The 20,978-nt window shown below is 40.9% G+C and overlaps 1 protein-coding gene across 1 annotated transcript in view; it reads right to left on the bottom strand.

Moving 5' to 3' along the window:
• Vwa3b (von Willebrand factor A domain containing 3B) overlaps positions 1-20,978 on the bottom strand; it is a 179,543-nt gene that overhangs the window by 113,679 nt on the left and 44,886 nt on the right. Inside the window, exon 8 of the mRNA XM_042695361.1 lies at positions 10,083-10,184. Coding sequence (XP_042551295.1) covers positions 10,083-10,184 — 102 coding nt within the window. The remainder of the gene's footprint in view (positions 1-10,082; positions 10,185-20,978) is intronic.

The raw sequence follows: 20,978 nt of genomic DNA, 5'->3' as shown, positions 1-20,978 counted from the left end.
CACTTCCTCCCTCCCCATCCTTCATTCATCTGCCCTTCTCTCCAGGACTTCTAACCTTCAAGGATTTACAACCCTATTATGGAGCTCTCCCCACATCCTCCTCCGCTGAAAGCTGCTCTTTGGCACCTTGGTCTTGCCATGCTAGTCTACCTGCCTTTCAAGGTAACTATCAGCAAACAAAAAACTTAGATATCTAGAGAGAAAGTCTGATGTTTCCCATGGGAGCTCCACAAACACAGCTTCCACTGCATGCCAATGGCTGCTACTCAGAAACAGGCACCTTAGGCAAAAGTTGAGGAACATGAAACTGAAAGTCCCAAGGAGTTCTTGATGACAGTTCTTCTCTAAACCTCTCTTCTGAGAATGAGCAAGGTGTGGGGGGGCCACTACAATAGCTTTGGATTTGGATGATGTAAAGAGATTTAGTTCCAGAGTCTTTCTGCATAACTTGGTGGAGGATTGTATTTTACAGAGCATATCTTGTTACACATTGTCAAGACCAATATTATAGGTGCCATGGGAAAAGGATAGTGGGAAGGAAGGAAGGAAGGAAGGGAGGAAGGAAGGAAGGAAGGAAGGAAGGAAGGAAGGAAGGAAGGAAGGAAGGAAGGAAGGAAGGAAGGAAGGAAGGAAGGAAGGAAAGAAGGAAGGGAGGGAGGGAGGGAAAAGAGAGAGGAGATAAGGAAAAAAGCAGAATTCTGGGAAGTGGGGGAGAAAGACAGCAGCCATGAGGAAAAGCTGTCTGGGTATTTTCTGCTGGTGAGATAGGTAAGTGAAATTTTCAGCCATAAGAGCTACTCAGCAGCTGCAGGGCTATAGGTCCTCTAAAGGTAACATGAAGCTTGACCTGGTCTGAAGCCAGAGGAAAAGTGGTGACCGTATGGCATGAAACAGAAGCCTGTCTCTTGAGAAGTTACACACTTTGCCATACTAATTTCCTGCTGTTTTCTGTTATCATGTGCTGAGCATGGATATCTGACAGATCACGGGTACCAGGAAAGGGGAAAGATGTATGAGCTGAGGATAATAACCCACTAATATTCTGCAAAACTGATTCTCTGCAGAGATAGGGGTTAATGTTCTTGGGAATGCCTCAGGAGTTACACATTGAGGGCTGAGGCTCACGGGACTCAATGGCAGGCTGAAATCACATGTCTATAAATGTGTGATGGTGTTAAGTGGGCACCATAACCTTGGGAAACATCCTAGAATTTGTAATCATTAACTTCACGGGAAAATGGGACAAAATCCTAGTGAATTTCCAGACTCTGCCTCCCTGAAATAATTTTACTTCCTCCTTTAAAGCCTGTAAAATCTAAGTAAAATCTCTTGTAATGAAGGCTATACAACTTGTTTACAAACCATTGGAAAGATGATTTCCAGCTCTCAGGCTCTCTAATTCCTATAATTCTAAAAGGGAAAAGAAGAAAAAGGAAATAAAGAATCATAAAAGAAGCAGATGTAAAAATAAAGAACATAAAACATTAATAATGAAAGAGAACATGGGAGAGGAGCTAAAGCCCATTCAAAGATACATTTTACATTTCCCACATTGCCCTTTGGCCTCGGAATTCTGAAAGAAGGAAGTCTTTAAAAATTACTTAAGATGAAGCAGTGAATGAGACAGCTGCAGGAAGAATTTTTAAACTATAACACCTGCTGCTGACTACTGAGAAATGCAGAGCAACAGTTTAATGGTAGACCCACAGAAAGATTGAAACCACTAACAGGACTGCAGACTACAGAAGAATAATTTTTAAAACTTCATTCATTCAGTCCAAGAGACTGAACTCATGGTTTTGAGCTGCTCTAACCACTTGAGACATGTCCAGTCCTTTTGCTTTCGTTTGTTTTTCAGGGAGGTTTTCGAACTGGTCAGTTTAGGACTAGGGCTCTCCAACCTTTGCCTCCCAAGTACTTGGGATTTCTGGCACAACTAGCTCAGAAGCCACATTTAAATCTGCTTAAATCAAAATGAACCTTTAAATTGAAAATAGTTGAGGAACAATTTTATAGGCATCAATTATATAACTATTTTTTTCCACCTTTTTTTTTTCCCAGTTCTGGGGCTTAAACTCAGTCTGGGCACTGTCCTTGAGCTGCTTTTGTTCAAGGTTAGGACTCTACCACTTGAGCCACAATACTACTTCCAGCTTTTTCTGTTTATATGGTACTAAGGAATTGAACCTAGGGTTTCATGTGTGCTAGGCAAGCACTTTACCACTAAGCCACATTCCCAAGACCCTATAACTACTTTACAAAACAGCCACAGTACTTGAGAAATTGGGTCCAATCCCCAAAACTGGTGTGTGTGTAGGCAGGGGGAGAGTACAAACATAAACACAGACCAATCCAGATGTTTGCTACAAAGTGGAACAATTGAGATCAATCTATAGGTCAATTTGAGAACTATGGCCATCTTAACAATATTTGGTCTTTGTGAACATTGATGATTTTTGCATTTACTAAGGTCATGTTAATTTCATTGATGTTCTGTGATTTTTTTTTCAGTGTATAAGTCTTGTACTTTGTTCCTAATATTTTAATCTCTCCTTTCCTTCTCTTTCACCTCCTCTCATCCCCCTCCCTTCCCTCCTTCTCTCTCTCTCTCTCTCTCTCTCTCTCTCTCTCTCTCTCTCTCTCTCTCTCTCTCTCTCTCTCTCTCTCTCTCTCTTTCCCTTTCTCCTGCTTCCCCCACACCCTGCCCCAATCCTAGGGGCTTGAACTCAGGGCTTAAGCTTAAGTGTTCACCACTTGAATCACAGCTCCATTTCTTGCATTTTGGTGATTAACTGGAGATGAGTCTCAGGGGCTTTTCAGCCTGCACTCTCTTTTTCTCTCCCCTTCTCTCCTCTCTTACTCTCCCCTTTCTCCCTCATTTCTTCTTCTCTTGCTTCCCACTGCCCCCCTCTGTCTCTCTCTCCCTCTTCCCCTTTGTCCCCCTGCCCAGTCTCAATTTGATCTTAAATTTAAAAAAAAAACAGTATTTGGTAAGCTTCATTTTCTTTATTGTTTCCATTTGCTGGGAATATCACTTTCCATCCTTTCACTTTCAGTATCTGTATGACATTATTGGTGGATGGATTGCTCCTAAGCAACTGTTACTACTAATACTCTTCCCCATCCACCCCCACCTTTTTTATTTGGCGTTTTTATTTTATTTTTATTTTATTATTTATATTTCCTAGGGTGGAACTCACAACCTTGAGCTCACTGGGTTTGCTCACTTGTTCACAGCTGGTGCTCTACCACTTGAACCACACCTCTAGCCCTTGTCTTTAATGCATTGAATTGAGCTGTTTGATTTATATTTCTCCTTTGTGTATCTCCTCTTCTAGAGAGATATATGCTTTCACCTGCTCTCAGGATGGTATCTTTTTTCTTTTTTTTAACCCTAAATGGAAGGATTATACCCATAAGTACCTGTGTAATGCTAGAAGGCCTTTATTTCTCCTTCAGTCTGAAGGATAGCCTTTGGATATAGTAATCTTTCTTAGCAGTTATTTTCTCTCTGAGCTAAAAATATATCATTATATGCCTTCCTTGCCTACAAGGTTCCTGCTGAGAAATCTGCTGACAGTCTAATGGGGTTGTCCTTAAATGTGACTTCACACTTTTGTCTGATAGATTTTAAAATTCTTTGCCTTGTATTAAAAAATTAATTTTACAAAGTAAGGGATTTCATTTGATATTTCCATAATGAAATGCGTATAATGTAGTTTTGATCATACTTACCCCCTTGATTACTCTTAATTATCCTCACCTCCCTCTTTTATTTTCATGTATTTTTTTTATCCTTGCCCCCAGATTCCACATATGGGGAAAAAGATTTTTATCTTTGTGATACTGGCTTATTGTACTTAACATGATGATCTAAATCTGCATTTTCCTAAAAGCAGCATAATTTCATTCTCCTTGTACTTGAATAAAACTCCATTGTATATGGAGTTTTCTTTTCTTTTTTTTTCTGCCAGTCGTGGGGCTTGAACTCAGAGCCTGGGCGCTGTTCTGAGCTCCTACTCATCAAATGGGGTCTAGAACGATACTATTCTGTCCAGGGGAGGGTAGCTTGCAAAGATAGTCCTTTGGCCATCTGGCTAACACTAAACCAGGTTGGGCCCAAATCTCACAGCTGCAAGTACTTGCCCAGTCTCAGCTAATTACTCATGCTACAGCTGGCTAAGATGCAGAGCAAAGCTCAAGTATTTTTCACAGGGACACGTCTCTGAGGCCTGGTGCCAGAGCAATTCACAAGCTCCATCTGTGAGCACTGACTGCAATAACTGTGTTACTTAAGATTGGGGGATGAATAGAAACAGTTCCTTATCCATCCAAAGTTATGCTAAGATAGGTTTCACCTGAGTCTTGCAGCTGCAGAGGCTTGCATAGTTTTGGGAGAACGGAAAAGGGTGTCTCAAGTCTAGTTTAGAGTAGACTTATTTCCAGGCTGGAAAAAAATGCAGCCAAAACTTGAATCTGTCTGCCTACACATAGGCCTCTATCTGATGCTGGGGTCAGTTTAAAAGACTCCATCTGTGGCTCTTGCATGTATATAGTCTTTAGGGCCTACCAGCTGGTGGCTTTTACCACCACATGTCTGTCACTGAGCTCCAAGGAAAAATCCTGTGCTAGCTTTATGTTATCCCCTTCTGTTACCCAGGTTAGAAAAACTGAGGTAGAGGCAGTCAGCCACCTAGCCTACCTGCAGGTATTATATTGGAGACAGGTTCCATCAAACTTTGCCAAGTACTAGAATTCACTATGGAAGTGTTAGCTGTTGTTTCGGGATGATAAGCAAACATTTTCATATTTCAGTATGTCTTTTTGGTTTGTTACACTAAAAGTAGTCATGATGGTCTCTTTTCTAATTTCTTTAGCCTTTATGAAGGTAGCCTGATGGGTGAATAGCTCTGAAGATACACTGGTGTGTCTGCTAAGAGAACTTTACTCAGCTGCCATCTTGTTCTACTTTTGTCAGTTTTGATTGATTTTTCTCTCAATTAAGAACCCCATTTTTTCTTTTTATCCCTGCCAATCATTGTGACTTGTTACTCTGTTGGATACTAGATGGTTGATACTCTGTTGGATACTAGAGACCTATAAATCTTTTTAAGCTTTGTTCTAAGATGCATTTATGCTACCTAGAAACAACTTTCTGTCTCTGTTTGTCTGTCTCTCTCTTCTTTTGCTTTAATTTTGATTTCTTAGAGTACCCAGACAGATGCTTAGTTTAAAGATAACCATTTCCTATGCCCACATCTCCACAAATTTCAAAGTTTTAAGGCTAGTGAAAACAAGCACTACTCTTGGGTCTGTGTGACCTCTATGCCTTTTCTTTATGATCCCTTTTCAATATTTCTTTCCCTAGTGTCAGATAGCTTCCTTACATGCATAAGCCAATCAGAACTCACATAAAATCTCAAGGAGAATTCTATGCACCTTTTTTCCTCTGTATTTCTGTCTTTTGTGCCAACCTTGAGGATGGGGAGACACAGGGATTGCTATTCACAGGGAGTCTGTGTGTAATTTACCTGATGGTTCGCCATGGAATGCAGGCCACCTAACTGACAATCCACCCCCCCCTTCCCTTTTCTGCTTCTACCCTCTCTCCACTGGTATGTAGGCCTTCAGCAGTCAACTTGAGGGAATGGCCCCTACCTTCCTAGAAAGAAAGCACAGTGTCTTAGACTAATGCAGACTTTACCTCACTAACCCTGGGCTGCAGGTGGGAAGAGGAGCAGAAGACGATCTCCATGCAGCCACTAGGGACAAATCAAAGTTACAAAAGCTTAGATGACTATTCTATATCAGAATGGAGTTTTGTTTGGCTCAAGTGGTAGGGTGCAAACTGTAAGATGATTATGCAACAAAAGAATTGCTATGATCAAGTTTTCCTTCTTTTTTTCCTTTTTAAAATTTTTATTGTCCAGGTGATGTACAGAGGGGTTATAGTTACATATATAAGGTAATAAATGCATTTCTTGTCCAACTTGTTACACTTGGAGTTATTCAAAGTATTTTTTAATGTTGCTTGGAGTTATTTCAAGTTTTAGTTTGGGGAATGTGTATATGTTAGTTTGAAATAAGAGACAATTATATATCATTGTCAATTTCAGAGGTCCAGAGCTCTTCCATTTTCCAAAGAAATAACACTTAACCCTTAAAACCATTAACCCTTAAAACTATATAAAACTTAAATACCACCTATGTTAGTTTTCTTGTGCTGCTATAAACAACAACACTAGTTGAAATGAATAAGCAACAGAAATTTTATCTTCTCATAGTTTTTGGAAGTAAGACCACCAAGATGAAGGTTCTGTCGGCCTTGGTTTCAAGTGAGGCCTTTCTTCCCAGCTGACTTTCACTCTGTCCTCATGTGGCCTTTTACTGTGTGTACTTTGGAGGGGAGAGCTCTGCTCTTCTTATGAACTCACCAATACAATTCGATTAGGGCCCCACCCTAACCTAACCACCACTTAAACCTTACATGTCTCCTGAAAAGCCCTACTTCCAAATAGTCACATGGGGAATGGGGGTGGAGAGGACAACTCAGTCCACAGCATTCCCTTCAAAATACCTTAGCAGCAGAATCAACATCCTCTCTACCTGGCAGAGATGTTTACCTGGACTCAGTGAAAAGCTGTTCTAGATAAGTCTGACAAGTTCTCTCCTTTGTGACCTCCAGAGAGGTAGTCTGCAAAGAGACCTGAGGAGAGGTCCACAGCTTGCAGAGAGGCCTGAGGAGAGGCCTGCAGAGAAGGAGGAAGGAAGGAAGGAAGTGGGAAAAAGCCTTCCCCTTTGGAGGTTTGGAGCTTTGGAGATCTGGAGATTTGCAGACCGTCTAATTGGAGGTATGCCGACTGACTAACTGGTGGTTTGCAGACTGACTAATAGGAGTTTTCAGACTGACTAATAAAGGTGGAAGCTGCACATTGGAGCCTTGGAGGTCGAGGCTGCTCTTGGTCCTGGGTAGCTAGCCCAGGACAAGGAAGTCATAGGTCCCCTTTCTGATGTAAATAAATTTTTAGTGTAAATAAAACTCCTTTGTCACCTTAAATATGCCTCTGTGGATTTTCTCACTCCAAAGTCATAACACTATCCAATTTCACATATCAGCTTGTTGCTAAGTATGCATTAGTTTACTTATATGTGCAACTCTCCCTCCAGACTAATATCATAACAGCCATTTAACATAAGAACAAACTAAGATGTAAAGATTTTAACTCAAGCCAATGTAGTGATGTTTGGAGGGCTGCTAACAAGGTCTTTCTCACTGTAAAACTCGGGCAATTTCTGTTTCAAAAAATTCTTTGATTGATAAGAAAATAAAACACTTCTCAGAGTCTCAATGTCACTCACCAATAAAAATACCTTGTGCTTCTATGGGATGGTGGGTAGAGCAAGAGCACATCAACACCAGGCTTGTATTTTCATTTTTTTTTTGGCTAGGATAGATGTAACTAATAACAGTAGCATCACTGTCAACTTTTTAAAATGAAGAACTAAGAAAAAAGGCTGTTCAAAACCAGATCCCACTATTTGCTGACTATCTGACAACTATGGGCCAATTATTTAATTCCTGCTGTATCCTGGTTTTCTCAGCTGCCAAATTGGGACAACAATGGCTATTCCCTCTAGAGTTATATGAATTAAATAAGCTAAATCCAAGCCTAGTTCCCAGAGAAGCATATCACATTATTGTGTGCTCACAAACTGATCATTAACTCTTCCTATATGGTTCCTGTAGGAACTCTAAAGTTCCAAATTGATGGATTGAGTTCTGCCTTATTCCCCAGGATCAAGCAAAGCACCAGGTATGTGCTCACACAGGTAAGTCAGTCCTACCTTAGCCCCCAGGAGACAACAGCCCTGACACCCAGCATTCCATTGTGGGCCTGGCCAAGGACATCACCCTTGGCCTTCAAGAGATTATAGCCCATTTTTTATTCTCTGCTTTTTAAGATCTCTATAGGCCCAGTCCAAAACCCAGTCCCATGCACAACCTCCAAACTCACAAGGAAGTCTGTGCCCCTCACTGTTCCTCAATAAACAGTCCTTGCCTGTTGATGATCAAGTCCGGCCTATTCCCTTTCCATTTTCTTCCATTTTCCCAACACAAGTGACTATTCCAAATTCCACAAAAGAGCTCTAAGCTAAAGACTATGAAATGCAAGTAGATTTTAGTGATATCTTTCTACTAATAATAACACAAATTCATCCTTACCCTATCCCTTTCCAGATAAACATTCTGTGTTTCTTCCCTGGTCTGTACCCCTTTCTTTTTTTATCTGTACCCCTTTTTACAGTGAAATCCAGAGTCTTCAAAGAAGCAAAGGTGATGATCTTAAATGAGAACTGAAATCTTGAGGCTGGGGTGCAGCCCTTGCCTAGAAAACACAAGGCCCTGAGTTTGTCCCTAGCACTGAGGGATAAGAAAAGGAATTGAGTCATGGTATGAGTCTGATTCAGTCTTTAGGAGGGGCCAAGTCAAATACCCCATCACTGAGTTCTTCTCTAGTTTTTATGGGCGTTCTAAAAGCAAAAGTCTCTTGGGAGATTTGCCTTGACCAAACTTGAGTCAGGCTCTTCTGCATTCTCTTTTCACCTGGCACTTAACCTTTGGACTTCCTGATGTCTCTGCATAGCTAGACTTTGGCCAAAAGCCTGCCAAGTCAGTATAGCTAGATCACCAACATACATATAATCACCCTTGATAACTCAAATGATTTCTTACCACCACCACCATAACCATCCCCACCCTGGGGAAGTCTGATCACTCTGCCTGCCTTCAAAAACAGTCCTCTTAAGTCAATCTAGGCAGACTGTTTGTTGGCATTCTCCCCACCTCAGGTTCTCAGCCACTCCCACTACCTTTCCAGGGGCAGCTCATAGCCCCCAGCCCCACCCAGACCTGACCTCCTCCTTGCCTTAGAGCTCCCACAGGGATAACTGGCCACTCCTTTTCCATCTAGGCCTCCCACCTCCATCCCCAGAATCATAAAGCTACTACCTGAATAGGGGCAGACCTGATATTGCTCCCTCTCCATGGGCAAGATGGCCCCACTAATAAATATCTTTATAATAATCCTTTTCCTGTATGTGCTTGCCTCTGTGTGGTCCCCTGGGATGGCCGTGATGGATTCTTTCACTCCTTACCCCTAAGTCTGCTCTAAGTAATTTTCCATCCACTGTCTGCTCCCCACATTTGTCCATGCTATACTTATAACATTAAGATTGGGACCCAATCTTAATGTTAAGACCCAGTGAGCCTATGTGACTCCACCCTGGTTAAACATCCATCTTGTTGTTTACAAGGTTAGGAAAAATGTGGGTTGCAAGTCTCTGATAACTGAGCCTACAGGCCAAGTGGATACGTCCAATCAGTAACAGTAACCAGCACATACGTAATACCCCCCCTTCCAAGGAATGCAAATCCCACCTTCCCCTTCTCCTCCAAACCCACATGCCAAACTGACCAAAGTGGTAGGCTAGTTTGAATAACTGCTTAGGGATAAGTTATAACCTCATTGGTCACTTGTGTGTGGCCCAACATAACTGCAATTTTGTGCGAGTGTTGCAATACCTATGTGTGGCCAGCCTAACTGCATGGCCTGTTCCTTATAAAAGTTAGCCCGTGCAGGTGAGCAGGGTTCGCTCTCTGCCGAGATGGCTCTGACTGGTCAGTCTATTTCTAGATGCTTGACTCAAAATATAGCTTTGTCTGACTTTCGCTTTGTTTCAGTCTCGTTCCTTTGATCATGGACCCCAATATTGGGGGGCCACCCCAATACTCAGAACTGGAAACCTAGTTCTAGAGAGGCCTGTTTCCCTCTCTTGAAATAATTCCTGAAGAAGAACTTTCTACAGCTTGAACTACTATTCAAATGTGGCCTACATTCATGTGTGCATACATTTATACACGTACATGCAGACACTATAGCAAGCTCTGGAGGGCTTTTCCCAACAGCTTCTCAGAGCTTAGCTAAGAAGCTCTGTATGGTTAGGAACATGGAACTAATCCCCCATTCACAACTACTAACATTTAAGGCCCTTTTCCTCTAGGAACACTCAACAGTACCCACCACAATCTGCCAGGGACACCAGATTCTGGACCTGGGCCAGTGTGCTGCAGGCTTCCTCCAGCTCCCTCCAAATGAGAAACACGTCCTCTCTGACTCCAGCCCCTGGAAAGGGAAGAACAGAGTAAGCAGCCAGTGGAGACAGGCCCTAAAGCTCCAGAACTTTCTCATGATACTAGCAATCCTAGTGTATTCTAAGCAAGAGTCTAAGACATTTCTGGACTTATAGTCCCCACTAATTTCCTTCTGAGAGTAGGAACTGAAATCTCCAAAGCAGTACTATCTTCCAGAAACTGTAAATACAGACTTTAGGATACAATAAATTCTTGTAAATATTTGATAAGATAAATTATATATGATTGTCAAATGATATAAGGAATAAAAAGAGTCAAAAATCAAGGTCATCATTGTGAAGGGAAGGAGTTCAGTATTTGAAAGTAGAAATCCCTAATCCCTTATTTATTTATTTATTTATTTATTTAGTCAGTATGAGATTTGCATGGCTGGTACTCTACCACTTGAACCATCTCCAGCCCAGCTTTTTGCTGGTTATTTTAGAGATAGAATCTTGAAGATTCTGCAAGATTTTCTACCCTAGCTGGCTTCAAACTGTGATTCCCTGAATCTTAGTCTCTTGAGTGTATAGGCAAGACCCATCTGCAGCTCCAAATCCTTTCTTTCCTAATCCTGTACAAGTCTTTCTTTTACTTTAATTTTTTAAAATCTCTCTTTCTTTTTACTTTATTGGACCTCTGCTGTCTTAGAAAAGAGTTAAGCTTGGCTATATGGAATAACAAAAACAAATATGGCTTAATTAACATAGTTACAACCTAATAATTATTTTCAAAACTTATTCCATGGTTAAGTAGTCGGGGCCTGTGATGAAGTCCAGGCTCTGTTAGTAGTTTTCAGAGGTTAAGGAAGATATAGAGACAGGGTAGAGGTGGGAGATAGCAATCAAAGTACAAAGAGGAGGACCTTAACCATATCAAAGTTATGACTCTAGCTAGATGTTGCACTATAATTTTGCAAGATGTTACTGAGGGGAAAATTGGGTACAGAGTACTTGGGTAACTCTGTATTGCTTTTTTGTAACTACATGAAAATATACAGTTATCTCAAAACAAAAAGGTTAACTTTAGTCAGGCACTGGTGGTTTACAGCTATAATCCTAGCTACTCAAGAGGATAAGATCTGAGAATCACAGTTTGAAGCCAAGTCAGCCAAGAACTGATCATCAAAAAACACTGACAGTGAAGCTATGGTTCAAGTGGTAGAGCTCCAGCCTTGAGTGAAAACCTAAGGGACATCACCCAGACCCTGAGTTCAAACCCTAATATAGGCAGAGAGAGAGAGAGAGAGAGAGACAGACAGACAGACAGAGAGACAGAGACAAAGAGAGATAGACAGAGAGGGAGAGGGAGGAAAGGAAGGAAGGAAGGAAGGAAGTAAGAAAGGAAGGAAGGAAGGAAGGAAGGAAGGAAGGAAGGAAGGAAGGAAGGAAGGAAGAAGGAAGGAAGGAAGAAAGGAAGGAAGAAAGGAAGGAAGGAAGGAAGGGGAAAACCAAAAAGGTTAGCTTTTTAAAACTTTTTTAAAAGATTGTTTATTTTTAAAGATCCATGCTTCTTCTGTCTTGTCACTCCACCACATCCTTATGTACTAAGAGTCACCTCAGGATTCAAAATAGTTTCTAGAATGCCAAGGGTCATATCCACATTAGAGATCAGAATTCAGAGTGCTAAATAAGACCCCTAATAGAGTCAGTGTTCTTTAGCACCATTCTCAGAAGTCCTACACAAAAGTTCCATTACTTAACTGAGGCCAGAGCCCCAACTGGCTACAAAGGAAACTGAAAAACGTGGCTTCTCAGCAGGCACACTAAGTAAAACTGGACCTATGACCTAAGGGGAAGGGAAGTGGACCTGGTTGGAAGAAGGCAGTCCTTGTCACACTGAGCTTCTTTGAAGCTGGGCTAGCTGGACCATCTGGAGCTAGTGCCCCCGTTCAGCTCTATTTCATTACTATGGATAAGTTCCAAATCTGCATTAAAGCATGTTCCAAACTGTGCCCTTTCCACTCACTTCCTGTCTGTACTTCATGCTACTTAAGAGACCATAGAAAGCAATATCTTAGTATCCTATGGTCAAGTTACAAACTTCAACAGTTTCTTTTAAAGAGGTAAAAAGAGGAAGGACAATTTCTGAGTGTTTATGAAAGATGGCTTTCACAATTGCTAGTCCTTCCCCCATCTACTGGAGTTCCTGCCACATACCCATCTCCAATGACATCCTTGGAACCAGGTACCAGCTGGCACTACTTAGGTATCATGGAGGTAATGGGAATCCTTGCTTTGGAGGTTGCTTCTAATAAGTATGATCATGAAAACAAATAGCAGATATGGTCGCTGATTTAAAAATTCCATTCCAGTAAAAACAGTTAGAAAGAGAAACCCTGTATTTCACAGACTATGGCTCAGAGTTCATCAATAATGTTATCCTTAAAGCCAGAAGCTGAGTTCAAGCTCCTAATAAGACCTTTGGGGGATAGCAGTTACATGCCATTTAAACATTTTTCTCATTTCTTGTCACCACAACTCTGAAGTCATTTATGGCTGAGTAAGATGAGGCAGAGTGAATTCTCCATAGTCATGCAAACAAGTAGCAGAGCAGGGAGCCAAAGCCAGGTGTGTTTAATTATACCAAACCAGTTGCTCTACAGGATAGCCCTGAAAATGAATAGATGATTAGAAAGGGGCCCTGTAGTCTTTCTTCCAGCTGTTGATAAGATCTCCACTAACCAAGTCTGTCTATATAATAGCTCATAGATGCATGAGATGTTAAAACCTCAGTGACTGGGACCACCACTCAGTTTAGGGGATATATATTAGGAGATCTGTTCACTCAAAACTAACAGAATGATCCTAAACCACAAAGACAGATTAGTAGACCAGAGTCCATGTTTTTGACTTTTAAAACTGTCAAGAAGGGTAAGGCAAAAGCAAGCAGACATTAGGGTTTTGACCTTCCCAAAGACAGCTAGTTCAAATGAGGGTATTAATAGCTCTGTTCCTGAAGAAGTAAGTAACAAATCCCTGACAGAAATGGATGGTCAGCAAGCAAGGCCTTGGGGCCATCCATCGCCCAAAGATTGAAACATGATGTGTGCTAATCTCTACAAGAGAACTTAAAAATATTATACACTGCTGCTAAATGTGAAGCATGAGCCCACAGGACTCCTAGCTACTGTGAATCAAGACTGATGATGTCCAGCTGCCTGCCTTAGGGTGAGGTGATAAGTAGCAGGATTCTCTAAAAGTTTCAAATGTGTCTTTAGATGTGTCAATAAACATCTTAAGAGAAAGTATCCCACAGGTCAGCATCTAAAGGAAAAGTTTCCAACAATTTAGCTCTTGACCATTCAGGGACAGCAGTGATGGGGACATGATCCTGCAGGAGCAGGAACTAGAATTGTTATTACACTGTACTCAGGCAGCTGCTCTGCTGCATTTAGAGAGGAAAACAACTCAAAACTAAGCATTTAAGTTGCTTTGCTTAAAAAGACAAAAAAAAGTCTAATGAAAAAGAAAAAAAGAGGTCTTTATAAAAGCGTATCTCAAAATATACAGGTTTGATATTTTGCTTAGCAGCAGTAAGAAGGTGGTGCCCCTTCTTTTTTCCCTTGGTGCCATTATTGAGGCTTGAACTCAGGACCTAGGCACTATCCCTTAGTTTTTTTGCTCAAAGATGCCACACTACTATGTAAGCCACAGCTCCAGTTTTAGCTTTTTGGTGGTTAATTACAGATCAGAGTCTCACAGATCTTCCTGCCCAATGCAGGCTTTGAACCTCAATTCTCAGATCTTAACACTCCTGATTACAAGTATGAACTATGGTTGCCCAGTTAGTGCTGCCACTTTTATGGTCTGTTTTACAGAATTTAGCTATGATACATCAGAGCCACAGCTGAGGAATAAAGCTCTACAGGAAATCTAAGAAGATAGAGGATGAGGCACAGGAAATCTTGGGGTCAAAGGGTTCTATGAATTTTAACCAGAGAGGAGACAAAACCACACCGAAGACTTGTGGGTCCTGACCACCAAGGAATAAGACAACTGAGGCCTGTCTTACACAAAAGCAGAGTATGCATTTGTGGAGACATCCCAGAGGTCTGTGGAGACATCTAAGAGCCTTCAAACAGCCCCCACTGCAATTTCTGACCTTCCCATTCAGTGTAGGACAATGATTTGAAGGTTCATGTTAAATGCTAACCCCTTAAGAATGGCATCATTTGAAGCTGCTGGGTCTTTTTTTTTGGTACCTGGCATTGGCATCTCTCTTGGCTAGACTGACAAATGAAATGAGACCCAGGACATACAAGTTTTGATATTGCAGGAGAAAGAACTGACAGAGTATCTGCTGCCAAACACTACTTCTCTGTCAAATGTTCTGCATTTCACCTACAGGATAAACCCTGTTTGTAATTATCCAGTTGATGCATGTATTTGTTTAACTAAGATGGGCTGAACACCTTCTACATATTGGGTGAGTTCTGCTGGTGCTGGGGACAGAGTGATGAACAGGTGAAATGTACTGAGTCCAGGGTTCAAGTTCCCCACAACACTCCCCTAACATTGTGCCCTTTTGCTCCTACTAAGCACTGCCCCTATAGACATCTAGAGCCCATTCCTAATCCTACCACCTTCAAATCTGCTCAACTACCCAGAAAACTGTGATTTTTCCTCCTGCTCCTCCTTCTCCATCCCTATGGAATGCACCCACCACAACCACTGTTTTCCATCTGTGATTCTGGGACATATACTTAGGCCACACCATTAGTTACACTGTCAGTGTATAAAATTCCTGGCAGTCACTCCAGCCACAATTTCAAGGAGCACAAAGACACATGAGTGATAGCAACACTGTTACACACATAAGCTTGAAGCCAGGCTAATTTAAAGCAATCCCTCACAAAACAGGACTGAGGAGGCAGCTGCTCACAGCTCAACTGGCCACTCTGCACCAGTGGTAGCTGCAGTCTCTGGCTCTCCTCCTGTACTCAGCATGCAGCCTGGGGCTGCTGTGTGTGTCTACACAGGCTGACTAGATTGTGTCCACTGGATTTTGAACATCTTAAGCATATAGATCATGTCTTTTTTTTTTTTTTTGTATCTCACAGCATTCAGTGTAGGATCCAGAGTTATTTTGTTTTGTTTTGTTTTTTTCACTTTGTTTTTCTTGTCAAGGTGATACACAGAGGGGTTATAGTTATATAAGGTAATAAGTACATTTCTTTTTTTTTTCTTTTTTTCTTTTTTTGCTGGTCGTGGGGCCTGAACTCTGGGCCTGGGCGCTGTCCCTCAGCTCTTCAGCTCAAGGCTAGCACTCTACCACTTGAGCCACAGCACCACTTCCGGCTTTTTCTGCTTATGTGGTGCTAAGGAATCGAACCCAGGGCCTCATGCATGCAAGGCAAAACTCTACTACTGAGCCACCTTCCCAGGCCCTACATTTCTTGTCAAGCTTGTTACCCCTTTCCTCATTGTTCTCCCACCTTCCCTCCCCACCACGTTGTGCAGATAATTTCCAATGTATTGTCTTGTGTATTTTGCTGTTGCATTGGTTCCCCATTGTCATTTGACTCACCATTCTGTTGTTCCCTTTCCCTTCCTTAATTCAAATACACATATATACAATACCAAAATCAAATACAGGGGCTGGGAAGGTGGCTCAGTGGTAGAGCACTTGCCTTGCATGCATGAGGCCCTGGGTTCGATTCCTCAGCACCACATAAGCAAAAAGAAAAAAGCCGGAAGTGTCGCTGTGGCTCAAGTGGTAGAACCCTAGCCTTTGAGGGACAGTGCCCAGGCCCAGAGTTCAGGCCCCACGACCAAACCCCAAAAAAAATAAAAATAAAAATAAATTTAAACAACAAAATCAAATACAGTGACAACAGGGGATATACCATAGGGGGAAGAATACCAAAAAAAACCATATAGTACATTAAAAAAACAACAACAACAATAACAAAGAAAAAACCTCTTGTGTTCATGCCTTGGAGTTCATTTCATTTAGCATCATCTTATATGGTCATATGTACATAGCTTTTGACCTTTTCTGCTCATCTGATAAGAATATCCTAGACATATACTAATTTTTACTGTAAATAAGGGAAACCATGGGACCTATGTTTATTTGTGCCTGGCTTACTTCACTTAATATGATTTTTTCCCAATTCTTTCCATTTCCTAACAAATGGGGCAATGTCATTCTTTCTGATGGAAGCATAGAATTCCATTGTATATATACGCCACATTTTCTTGATTCATTCATCTACTGAGGGGCATCTGGGTTGGTTCCATATCTTAGCTATAGTGAGTAATGCTGCAATAAACATAGTTGTGCTGGTAGCTTTAGTATGGCCTTGTTTGTGATCATTTGGGTAAATGCCCCAAAGTAGGATTGTTGGGTCATAAGATTGTTGGGTCATAAGGGAGCTCTATGTGGAGTCTTTTGAGGAGGCTCCATACTGCTTTCCAGAGTGGTTGAACAAGTTTACACTCCCACCAACAATGTAGTAGGGTTCCCTTTTGGCCACACCCCTTCCAACATCTGTTGTTATTTGATTCTAACTGGTGTGAGGTGGAATCTTGGATCCAGTGGGGGTTTTTTGTAAGAAGGTTTATCCTTGTTTTTATTTTGCCTATGACAAGAAGATAATTATTGAATATCTATTGAGTACTCATTTGCTCTGTACTTTATAGCTCTTATTGCTGTAAGCAATCTGTCTGAATGGTATGAACAGAGGCAGATAAATTGAACATATGAATATCTGTAAGTATTCCAGTATCAATCATGACATGGTGGAAAGCAGTAAGCCACTTCCTTTTAAGTCACCGTGACGCAAGGTCTCCCTATCCAACCCCAAGTACCTGAACTACTGTCAGTCCTAAGCTAGAAAGGGAAAAATGATTAGAAAGACAGGTAGGTGTAGTGTCATTGTTTGAGGGACAGTTTAATGTAGCCCTGGGAGGAAGCAATTCAGAAACAATACCATCCCTAGCAATTCTTGAACACTGGACCACCTTCTAGTCTCACCAAGAAGATGATTTGCTTCTGGCCCTTTTCCTATCTCTCAGGACTGCTTCATGAAAGACTAGCCCAGGTGAGTAGTGAATTTCCTATCTGCTTAAGCCCTAAATTCCTATTCAGCCAGGCAGATCTAAAAGGATCTCAATATAACCATGAACTGAAAAAAGTATTTTCAGGAAAAATTAGCATAGAGTTTCAATTTTTAAAAAGCAATATATGAAAAAATAATAAACTAGATAGAACACAGTGGCATACACATTTAATCCTAACACTTAGGAATCTGAGGTAGGAGGATCATGAGTTTGAGATCAGCTTTGACTACATAGCAAGACTCTGTCTTAAAAAAGAAAAAATAACCTCCCATCTAAGAAAAGCCCAGGACTGGATGGATTTACAGTGGAATTCTACAATGCCTTCAAAGCAGACACACCAATACTCCTCCAACTCTTCAACGAAATTGAAAGAGGAAGTTCACTACTGAACTCTGTCTATGAAGCCATCATAACCCTCATCCCAAAACCAGGCAGGGTCTGATCAAAGAAAGAGAACTATAGACCCATTTCTTTGATGAACATTGATGCAAAACTTCTCAACAAAATTTGGCCAATATAACCCTCATCCCAAAACCAGGCAGAGTCTGATCAAAGAAAGAGAACTATAGACCCATTTCTTTGATGAACATTGATGAACTTCTCAACAAAATTTGGCCAATTGACTTCAACAATTCATCCAAAAAATCATACACCACGATCAAACAGGATTCATTTCAGGGATGCAAAGCTGGTTCAATATACACAAATCAATATAATTCATCACATCAACAAGAGCAAGGATAAGAACCACATGGTTATCTCAATAGATGCAGAAAAAGCATTTGACAAGATCTAACACCCCTTTATGATGAAGGCTCTGGAAAAATTAGGAATCCATGGAACATTCCTCAATACAATAAAGGCTGTATATGACAAACCCACAGCCAGCATTATACTTGATGATGAAAACCTAAAGCCATTTCCTCTAAACTCAGGAATGAGACAAGGATGTCTACTCTCTCCACTTCTCTTCAATTTAGTATTCGAATGCCAAGCTACAGCAATAAGACAAGATGCAAACCTAAAAGGATCCAAATAGGGAAAAATGAAGTAAAATTCTCCCTCTTTGCAGATGACATGATTTTGTATTTAAAGAATGCCATGGACTTAACTCCCAAATTATTTGAGCTATTTTGAAACGTTGGCAAAGTAGCAGGGTATAAAATTAACCCTCAAAAATCAACGGCTTTTCTGTATGCCAAAATGAAAAGAGCACAGCTGAAATCAGGAAAGCAACTCCATTTGTAATAGCCCCACAAAAATAAAATACCTAGGAATTAACGTAACCAAAGAAGTGAAGGACCTCTATGATGAAAACTTTACAAACCTGGAAAAGGAAATCAAAGCAGAACGTAGAAAGTGGAAAAACCTCCCATGTTCCTGGATTGGAAGGATCAACATCGTGAAAATGGCAACACTTCCCAAGGCTATCTACAAATTCAATGCGATACCTATCAAAATTCCAACCTCATTCTTCAAGGAAATAGAAGAGGAGGCAATCCAAAAATCCATATGGAACAATAAAAGACCCTAACTAGCAAAAACAAGCCTTAACAAAAGGAACAGTGCTGGAGGAATATCAATGCCAAATTTCAAACTCTACTACAAAGCCACAGTCATCAAAACAGCTTGGTACTGGCACAAGAACAGACCTCAGGACCAATGGAATAGAACTGAAAACCCAGAAATGAACCCGCAGACCTATAGCCATCTAATCTTCGATAAGGGAGCTAAATAAAAATAGAATGGAAGAAAGATAGCCTCTTCAGTAAATGGTGCTGGCAAAATTGGTTAATCACTTGTAGAAAACTAAAGCTAGATCCTGCACCAGAATCAACTCGAAATAGATTATAGACCTCGGAGTCAAAGCAGACACCCTGAAAACATTACAGGACGGAATAGGAGAGACCCTAGGTCTCTGTGGCACAGACCGAAATTTTCTTAAGAGAGACCCAGAAACACAACAAATCAAAGAAAGGTTGGACAAATGGGATTGCATGAAGTTGCAGAGCTTCTGCATGATAAAGGACATAGCTAGCAAGATCAATAGAAAGCCTACGGATTGGGAGAAGATCTTCACTAGCCATATAACCAACAAGGGTCTCATATTTAAAATATACCTGGAACTCAAAAAATTAAATCCCCCAGCAACAAATCCTCAAAGAAACAACTGCCCAATAAATAAGTGGGCGAAAGACTTAAAGAGAAACTTCTCTGAAGAGGAAAGAAGGATGGCTAATAGACACATGAAGAAATGCTCAACCTCTCCTAGCCATAAAAGAAATGCAAATCAAAACAACTCTGAAATACCACTTCACCCCAGGTAGAATGGCTAAAATCAAGAACTCTAATAACAACAGATGCTGGAGGGGATGTGGACAGAAGGGAACCCTACTGCATTGTTGGTGGGAGTGTAAACTTGTTCAACCACTTTGGAAAGTAGTATGGAGGTTCCTTAAAAGACTCCACATAGAGCTCCCTATGACGTAGCAATCCCACTTTTGGGCATTTACCCAAATGATCACAAACAAGGCCATACTAAAGGTACCAGCACAACTATGTTTATCGCAGCATTATTTACCATAGAAAAGACATGGAACCAACCCAGATGCCCCTCCGTAGATGAATGGATCAAGAAAATGTGGTATATATACACAATGGAATTCTATGTTTCCATCAGAAAGAATGACATTGCCCCATTTGTTAGGAAATGGAAAGACTTGGAAAAAATCTATTAAGTGAAGTAAGCCAGGCACAAATAAACATACGTCTCATGGTTTCCCTTATTTGCAATAACTAGTATATGTCTGAGACAAGCCAAAAAGGTCAGATAAGATGATGTTAAGCAAAATGAACCCCAAGATAAGGACATAAGTGGTTTTTTCTTTCTTGCTATTGTTTCTAAGGTATTTATAAGGTGATTTTTTTTTTTTGTTGCTTTGAATGTCCCTCCCCCATGGTGTAACCCCTGTTTTCACTGTATTTGATATTGGTATAATTTGGGGAGGGGAAGGGAAAAAATAAATTGTTTAAATAGGAATACAGGTGGACCCATTGCAACAAGGAGATGTACAAGTCGTTATGTTATGTCGAAAACGAACTTTACAACTTTGGTGCGGGGGGAGGGCGGGATGGATTAGGTGGGGGGGCAGGGGGAAGATGGGATGGGAAGGGGAAACAAAGGAGGAGGCTACAATGCTTGATAAGAAATGTACTCATCTTGCCCATGTAATTGTAACCCCTCTGTACAGTATTTTCACAATTAAAAAAAAAAAGAAAAATGAACTTTAAAACTTTGGCAGGGGGTGGGGAGGGAGTGTAATCATGGAGGTGGGAGAGCAGGGATAGTAGGGGTAAAACAAAGGAGGAGGCAACAATGCTTGCTCAAGTAATTGTAATCCTTATGTATAGTAACAGCCATCCCTCTTTCCTCTTCAGAGAAGTTTCTCTTTAAGTCTTTAGCCCACTTATTTATTGGGCAGTTGTTTCTTTGAGGATTTGTTGCTGGGGGATTTAATTTTTTGAGTTCCATGTATATTTTAAATATGAGAACCTTGTTGGTTGTATGGCTAATGAAGATCTTCTCCCAATCCGTGGGCTTTCTATTGATCTTGCTAGCTATGTCCTTTGTCATGTCCTTTTCACAATAAAAAACTTATTTAAAAAAAGAAAGAAAAAATAACCCTGTGAAGTTATTAAAAATTCCCAGAGATCTAAAA

Source organism: Dipodomys spectabilis, unplaced genomic scaffold (assembly GCF_019054845.1).
Source record: "Dipodomys spectabilis isolate Male_0828 unplaced genomic scaffold, ASM1905484v1 ptg000187l, whole genome shotgun sequence".
Lineage (NCBI taxonomy): Eukaryota > Metazoa > Chordata > Mammalia > Rodentia > Heteromyidae > Dipodomys > Dipodomys spectabilis.
Note: the sequence above shows the minus strand (reverse complement) of the source record. Positions and strands in the feature narration are given on the sequence as shown.